The following is a 9,045-nucleotide window of genomic DNA, read 5'->3' on the forward strand; positions in this document are numbered from 1 at the left end:
CAAACAAATCCCACAACCAATCTTACACATAGTCATACGGTTCTTAATTCACTTTGGTTCGTGGTATAAATTTTAAACTGTTCCTAACTTAAAAAATATGGTACATGGAAGATATGCATAGTTGATATATTATTTAGGTTCGTGGTACGTTATTTAAAATCGTGGTACATTAATGTAATAATTCATATATTATAATAAAAAAATTATTAAGATAAAAGAAATAAATGATAAAAGAATAAAAATCATTTTAAAATCTACTTTGCAGTATGCAGTTTTGTAGAGATAAACAAGTCATACATCAGATATATATATATATATATATATATATATATATATATATATATATATATATATATATATATAGAGAGAGAGAGAGAGAGAGAGAGAGAGAGAGAGAGAGAGATAGAGTGAGAGAGAGAGAGAGAGGAGAGGAGAGTTATATAGACTCCAAGAGTAAGTTATAATAACTTACTCCACATCTTGACCATTAATTCATTTCAATCTGATGGTTAAAAATAACCCTCCTCATATATTGTGAGATATTGGATCGAACTCTAGTATGGTCGAAAGGTAGCTTCTTGATTCGACAGTTCGACAGAGTTAAGCATGAAGTCGAAGTGTGCATGTTGGTGTCAAAGTGTGCATGTTGTAGTCGAAGATGGGTTAAACATGCAGGTGTCGAAGATGCTAGGGTTATTAGCATGTTAAATTAGGTTTCAATGTTTAAACCCTAATTTGTTAACTTAGCTTGTTTAATAAGTTGGTTTGTGTAATGGGCCTTTGTGGAAAAATACTAGTCTCTCATCATCGGGTTGGTATGTTAGGTTTTATTATAAATAGCATACTAGTCTCTCATCATTGCTAAGCTGCAAATCCTAATTTAGGGTGAGAGAGGTTATTTGTTATTCTTGTAAACTTGTAATCTTGTTTTTAGAGAAAGTGAAAGAATAGCAGTTATAACCAATTCTTGTGTTCTTCTTCTCATCTCTAATTCCCTATTTTCACAACAAATTGGTGCAGTGAACGTGGAGAAGATGCCGTCAACAAAGTATGAGATTGAAAAGTTCACCGGAGTGAATGATTTTGGTATGTGGCGCTTGAAGATGAAAGCCCTACTGGTTCAGCAAGGTTGTTTGGAAGCATTGAAGAAAGAGGCAACCATGAATGCTGCATTAATGGCAGCGGAGAAGACGACTATGATCGAGAAGGCACACAGTGCAATTTTGTTGAGCCTTGGTGATAAGGTTCTGAGAAAGGTATCAAAGGAGACGACGAAATCAAGGTTATGGGCGAAACTTGAAAGTTTGTTTATGACAAAATCGCTGGTAAATCGACTTTACCAGAAGCAGGCTTTGTATTCATTCAAGATGATTGAAGATAAAGTGTTGGCTAAGCAGTTGGATTTGTTCAACAAGCTGATTCTTGATCTTGAAAATATTGATGTAAAGATCGATGATGAATATCAAGCGCTGTTACTATTATGTTCTTTGCCTCGATCACATGCTCATTTCAAAGAAACTCTCTTGTATGGAAGGGAGTCCCTGACCTTTGAAGAAGTTCAATCAGCCCTATATTCAAAGGACCTAAACGAACGAAAGGAGCATAAACCTTCGACTGTTGGCGAAGGTTTGGCCGTTAAAGGAAAACTCTTACGAAAGGATGGTAAGTCTGACAAGAAGAAAGGCAAAAGCTTGTCGAAGTCTTATAGTGGCGAAGCATCCGGTATTTGATGCTATCATTGTAAGAAGGAGGGTCACACAAGAAAGGTGTTCCCTAAACGCCTGAAAGATCATGGAGGTAAAGATATTGGCGATTCAGCCATTGCTCAAGATGATTTCGAATCATCTGATGTTCTGGTGGTTTCAAGCAGTGACTCGAGAAGAGAGTGGATTATGGATTCAGGTTGCACTTGGCACATGACACCAAACAAAGACTTGTTCGAGGAATTATGTGATCAAGATGGTGGTTCAGTATTGCTGGGAAACAACAAGGCTTGCAAAATTGCAGGTGTTGGATCTGTGAGATTCAAGCTCCATGATGAGTCAATAAGGCTGTTAACTAAAGTCAGGTATGTTCCTGATTTGAAGAGAAATCTGCTTTCTCTTGGTGAATTTGACAAGAAAGGATATGTTTTCTAAGGAGAGAAAAGTATCCTAATAGTCATTAAGGGGTCGAAGGAAGTCTTGAGAGGCGGGAAGAAACAAGGCTTGTATTCCCTTGAGGCTGAAGTTGTAAGTGGTTCGACAAAAGTTGTATCCACAAAACCTTTGTCAAAGACAGAAATCTGGCACATGAGATTGGGCCATGTCAGTGAAAGGGGTCTGGCCGAATTAGGGAAATAAAATCTGCTTGGTGGAGACAAAGTCGAAAAGCTGAAGTTTTGTGAACCCTGTGTACTTGGAAAATCTTGCAGAGTGAAGTTCAACGAAGGAAAACAAAGAACACATGGATCCCTTGATTACATCCATGCTGATCTTTGGGGGCCTGTAAGGTGTCCATCACATTCAGGAGCAAGGTATTTTCTATCCATAGTAGATGATTATTCCAGAAAATTTTGGGTATTCATCCAGAAGACTAAGGATGAAACTTTTGAGAATTTCAAAAGTTGGAAGACTCTGGTTGAAAATCAGACTTGAAGAAAGGTCAAGAGGATAAGAACCGACAATGGCCTTGAATTTTGCAATGAGGCATTCGACAGCTTTTGTGCCCTCCTCATATATTGTGAGATATTAGATCAAACTCTAGTATGGTCGAAGGGCAGTTTCTTTATTCGACAGTTCGACAGAGTTAAGCATGAAGTCGAAGGTTGCTCACATGCTGGTGTCGAAGTGTGCATGTTGTAGTCAAAGATGGGTCGAGCATGCTGGTGTCGAAGATGCTAGGGTTGTTAGCATGTTAAATTAGGTTTTAATGTTTAAACCCTAATTTGTTAAGTTAGCTTGTTTATTAAGTTGACTTGTGTAATGGGTCTTTGTGGAAAAAACCAATTAGTTAGTATGTTAGGTTTTATTATAAATAGCATACTAGTCTCTCATCATTGCTAATCTGTATACACTAAAAGTAAAAATAGTTTAGAAATAGAAGAATGCAACCCTGTTTCAAAGAAATGCAGACATCATGCACTACGGTAGGCTTTGCATTGATATTTATTTATTAATAAATTTAAATTTAAATATTCAATCTGTCAAAATTATGGTTGGCAGCAGGTTCTATGAAGTACTATGCATAAATTGCCAATAATAATAGCTTTCTTTAATAGCATTAAACAAGTTCAGACAATAGAAAGTTTTTACTGGTTCATTAGTACTGTTACATTTTAGTTTAATGGAGGGAGAACATAAAAATGTTAATTTTTTTTTATATGACAGTAAAACTAATGTGTATACTTGTAGCTCTAATCACCTGCGTCTTATGCTCCACATCCTCCTTATATCTATCGTATAAGAAAAAAATAGGTTGTGGAAATTCCCAACCTACCCTTGCTGGTCACATAGTTTGTCACGTGGCTGGCTTAACTTTCTTCATTTTCATTTGTTTATTATCTTATTTTTCTACTCTACATACTACTCATTTTCTCTCTTTATTTTCCAACTACTTTTCTTTCATTATTTTCTCTCTTTCCTTGCTACTTCTCTCTCATTTTTATTTGTTTTTCTTTCTTCTTCAACTATGAAAGTTTGAATATAAATTTTTATTTTCTCTTTTTCATGTTTTAACATCTTTTTTCACTTATTTTGTTTTTTCAGATTGTACCCTATCACTAATCTATGTTGATATTAACAAAAATAACATATACATTCATATTATTTTGTTTAATGTTTTTTTTATTTTAATTTTAGCTATGTCTCTAATTGTCTCTCTCCTTATTCTAATATTTTTTAAACTAGTCATGATGATTTTATAGTTGCTTAATAGCACATAGATTATATTCTTAAATGTCATTTTCTATGTTGTCATTATTATGTGATAGATCTGAAGAAAAAAATGGTTACTTCAATGACATGCCTACAGAGGCTAAAAAGCATTGAGACCCAAAATTTAAATTTTTTTACTTACATACCTATGCATTGAGACCAACAATTTAAATAATTACTAATTAATAGGAAGAAATCATGACATCCTTTGCAGAAGTAAAAAATTGTTATTATGATAGATCTATGCATTGAGACCCTCAATTTAACTAATTAATTAATAGGAAGAAATCATGACATTCTCTATGCAAAACGAATATGAATTAAATTTTACTTATTAACATTAATAACATAATATGGAAAATAAAATCAATTTTAAAAATGAATAACTATATACAAATAATTATTTGCTATATTAAAAGGGAAGGTAAAATCATTATAAAAGAAAAACGAATGGTCATTAAAATGAAGAATTTGATTAAAAAATAAAAGATTATATACTATTTTATAATATCATCTTTCAATAAATATAAACAAGAAATTAAAAAATTAGAAACAAAAGAACTAATAGATAGTATATTATATATTACATAAAAAATATTGTGAAAAAAATGAAGAAAAATAGTGATAAAAATGAGGTTTTGGTCCCCAAAGAGGGATGAACCCACACCCTTATACTCACCACTCAAAACTCTTACCAGCTAAGCTACACGCTTGGATTGTCAAGGTACTCAAACTCTTTTCCAATTTCTTTTAATTTGTGTTAAAAGTATTGTTAAAGGTTTTCACTTGTTTTATGATTTTGTATTGTTAAAGCTTAACCAAACCCTTATGTTTTTAAACCTTGGTACTAAAAGGAGAATTATTCCCGGTGAAACTACTCTTAGTCCATTGACCTTGTATTATTAAAGCTTAGTCCCTTTTTATTAAAAACTTGTTTAGTATTGTTAAAGCTTAACCTTTTTAAAAACATGTTGAGTATTGTTAAAACTCACTCCAAAAAAGATTTTGGCCACTTTGGTCCCCTTTTATTTTCCTTTTAAGAGGAACTACAAAAGCTCTGACTTCCCTATTGTTAAAGGAGTGTGTAGGCCTAAAATGCGATGTCTTATCGAGCTCACTTTAAAAATCCTATTTTCCTATCCCCACACTCCTTTTAAACATGTAGCCTTTTTTCTATTACCATAACTTGCAAATTGATGAACCTCAAAAGCACTAATTCAAAAAAAAACATTTAAAGCCACATAAAATATGAAATTACTTATCAATATCAATATAAAAGATAAAGTTTATTTGAAAGATAAACTTACGTCGAAACAATTTTCTCTGTGGCTTTATCAATACCCCGATGAAGTAAACAAAAGACGACCTCAATATTGTCTCATGGACACACGACTATTAATTGCCAATGTTGTCTATACATGTGTATGGAAATACAAAAGTCACAAAAAATATATATGTTATATATCAAAATTAAAAAATAGGAAACAAAATTTCATAAAAACTTATCCATGAATAAGTGGTAGGAGGTGGCAAACTCTGTCCTCCTTCATTAACTTATCTTGTATGTAATTTCTAACATTTGTTGCAGAACTCGGCACATCATCATAATGTATACACATAGCAGGGTCCATAAATCCGTACACTTCTGATGATGAATTATCAATACCTAAACGAAAAATATACCTAAATAATTTTAAAATAAACATTAGATTCGAAGTGATGAGATATATATCCTATTAATAGATATTGAAAGTAATAAAAAAAGAAAATGTACTTACGTGCACCAAACTTGCAGAATATACACGTCAAGCTAATGAAAACCCACCAACAACTCTCTGATACACTTAGCTGACATATAAAAATTAATGGAAGGTTTACAATGTTCTCTTTTAACAACCCTCTTTCATTCATCTTGGGGTACTTTTTCTTTATGATGCTTTTGTGAGCAGATAAGTAGAGTTGAACTTCATCTGTGTTATTCAATATATACAAATGCACTTGAACAACCACAACAATACTTAAGCTCTTGATCTTTAAACCTTGTGTACCTACACCCTCACATCTTCCATCACGACGAGACTTGGGAACCCCTATAACATTCACTTCCGACAAATAGTTAGAACAAAACTCAATTGCTTCTTCTGCAATGTACCTCTCAAAAATCGATGCTTCCGAACGGTGCGGGTTTTTGGTATACACTTTTAGGATCTTCATGTATCGCTCTATTGGATACATCCACTGTAAAAATATTGGACTATATAATCTAATCTCCCTTACTAGATGAACAATCAAGTGAACCATAATGTTAAAAAATGAAGGAGGAAAAAACATCTCTAATTGGCATAAGATAACTGCAGCCTCATTTTCCAAATCTTCTAACTTTAATGGATCAATGGCTTTGCAACAAATTTCATTGAAAAACAGGCACAACCTAGTTATAGTCTTCCTAACATTGTTAGGAAATATCCCACGAATAGCCACTGGTAGTAGTTGTTGCATTAAGACATGACAGTCATGAAATTTTAAGCCAACTAATTTGATATCTTTAACCGATACAAGCCTCTTGACATTTCATGAGTAACCATGAGGCACTTTGATACTTTATAAACACTCACAAAAACTTGTTTTCTCTTTTTTCGACAAAGTGTAGCAGGCAAGAGGCAAATACGTCTTGTTACTACATAATGTTATCATCAAGAATTTCAAAAAGTAAAGTTATGAACATGCTATTTTAATATCAAAAGGTAAGGATAACTTAATTTAAACAAATAGTTGGTACCTATATATTGTGGAGTTAGCTCTTCTCGTATACCCATCACGCAAAAATCTAGACGAGTATTAATACCATCCTTTGTCTTGCCTTGAATGTTGAGAAGTGTTCCGACTATCACATACATTTTTCTCCACGTGCATCACATCAATACAATTTCTTACCTCAAGACTAGACCAATATGGAAGATTGAAAAAAAACAAATTCTTTTTCCATATATTTTTCACAATGGGTCGCTTTTGATACTTTCCAAAGACAGCAGTAATGCCCCGTTGTCGTTGATAAACTTCCTCTCTAGTTAAGGGCTTTGGAGAAACACCATGCTCTTGTTTCCCATTAAAAGCTTTCCGCAATCTACGATGTGGATGATAACGATTAAGAAATTTTCGATGTCCGAGATAAACAGTATTCTTTCGTTTTTCAAGTTGATTGTAACATGTGTCTTTTTCATATATAGGAGACGCTTTATGCCCTTTAACTTTATACCCAGACAAATTTCCATACGCCAGAAAATCGTTGATGGTGCAAAACAACATGGCACGCAAATTGAATTGTTCACTAGAATGCGCATCGAAAACATCCACCCCTTCCTCCTATAACACTTTTAAATCATCAATCAGTGGACTTAGATAAACATCTATGTCATTTCCTAGTTGTTTTGGGCCTTAAATCATCATCGATAACATAATATATTTACGCTTCATGCATAGCCTAGGAGATAGGTTGTAAATCATCAGAAGAACAGGCCAAGAAGAATGGTTAGTATTTAGATTACCAAACGGATTCATTCCGGTAGTAGCAAGTCCAAGTCTAAGGTTTCTCGACTATTTGCCAAAATTTGGAAACAAAAAAATCAATTTTCTTCCATTAAAAAGAATCAGCTACATGGCGAATTTGTCCATCACATTTTCTTTCTTCTGCATGCCATCTAAGATTCTTTGCGTCGTCTGCATTAGCGAATAATATCTTGAACCTTGAAATGATCGGTAGGTACCATACCACTTTCGCAGGAGGACCCTTTTTGACTTCCTCATCATCACTAGATTCACCATCTCTCTTTTTGTAGCGTGACGCCTTGCACTTCGGACAATGATTATATTTTACATACTCTTTTCTGTATAATATGGAATCATTAGGGCATGCATGTATCTTTTCATACTCCAAACCCATCAGACACAATATTTTCTTCGCCTCGTAATAACGACTTGGCATTACGTTACCTTCTGGAAGCATTTGTGTCAACAATTCAAGCAATTCGTTAAAACTTTTATCACTCCACCCGTTAGCTGGCTTTAGATTGAACAATTTTAACACGGCTAACAAACATGTAAAATTTGTGCATCCCGGGTACAAAGGTGTATCCTTGTTAATGTATAAGCTATCATACGCATGTGTCCTCTTAAACGAATATTGTTCAATATCACGCATCATGTCTTCTAGACGATCATCCATTTCCACACTAACATTATCTATTTGAGACACATTTGATGTTGCTACTACTTCATCGTACCATATCCATTGTGTATAACTTTGACAAAACCCTTTACAAATTAGATGATTCATGATTTCTTTCTTACTAAGTTTTGGTTTTTGATTTGCATAACGAACACACGAACAGAGAATAAGCGTAAGAAGACTTTCTTCAGCACTACTTTTAGGAGGAGGAAGATCTTTTTTAGCATTACTTTCATCAAACTGTAGATATTCCATCACTCCATGTTCATACTCAGCACTTATTCGATTAGCTCTCATCCAACTACGATCCATATCTATGTTCCGAAATTAATGCATAAATAATTAAATCATTAAATTCTTATGACGCTTATAATTGACATTAAATATTTGTCCAAAAGGCGGTGGTGTAGACATTATTTCTAATAAAATTATTTCATGAATGAGATGGTGTATTGAAAGATTTGATGACTTGAAGAAATTTATTTGAATGGATGGACTTTTAAATATGAATGAGATGGTGTATTGTTGTAATTATTTTTTGAAAATTTATAACTAATTTAGTGTTGGACAATAACTTTGATTGGAAAGTTTATAACTAACTGTGTTGAGTTGTAATTTTGGTCTCAAAATTTATGTGTGTTAACTTAAAATTTAAAAAGAAAAACACCGCATTCCGAAAACCCAGAAATACATATGTCTGAAAGCTTAAACATATCAGTATCCAACTCAAGTTAGGCCACAACAAGAAGCTAACCTTATTATGAATCAGATGAACTCCAATCAGCTATGTATCTTCAAGTACCTAAAAAAATACATAAACATATAACTTAAGCTTGTTTTGCTATATATAATTTATTTTTGATCGGTGAACAATCACACTCATAGAAAAAGGTCATATAGTTGAAA

The 9,045-nt window shown here is 33.3% G+C and overlaps 1 protein-coding gene across 1 annotated transcript; it reads right to left on the reverse strand.

The window, feature by feature from the left end:
- Positions 1-5,416: 5,416 nt before the first annotated feature.
- LOC131649398 (uncharacterized) lies at positions 5,417-8,451 on the reverse strand. The gene is made up of 4 exons (XM_058919159.1): positions 7,570-8,451; positions 6,849-7,277; positions 5,693-6,476; positions 5,417-5,580 (listed from the first exon to the last, which is right to left on the reverse strand). The coding sequence occupies exons 1-4, from the start codon at positions 8,449-8,451 to the stop codon at positions 5,417-5,419; spliced, it is 2,259 nt and encodes a 752-aa protein (XP_058775142.1).
- Positions 8,452-9,045: the final 594 nt, after the last annotated feature.

Source organism: Vicia villosa, linkage group LG2, assembly GCF_029867415.1.
Source record: "Vicia villosa cultivar HV-30 ecotype Madison, WI linkage group LG2, Vvil1.0, whole genome shotgun sequence".
Lineage (NCBI taxonomy): Eukaryota > Viridiplantae > Streptophyta > Magnoliopsida > Fabales > Fabaceae > Vicia > Vicia villosa.

Bases quoted from the DNA above. Each gene is read 5' to 3' on its own strand.
- LOC131649398 (XM_058919159.1), bottom strand. From the start codon at position 8,451: ATGGATCGTAGTTGGATGAGAGCTAATCGAATAAGTGCTGAGTATGAA. The intron at 7,278-7,569 runs GTAGCTGATTCT...AAAGTGTTATAG, and splicing joins GTGATGGACAAATTCGCCAT to GAGGAAGGGGTGGATGTTTT. The intron at 5,581-5,692 runs GTAAGTACATTT...TTTTTCGTTTAG, and splicing joins ATTCTGCAAGTTTGGTGCAC to GTATTGATAATTCATCATCA.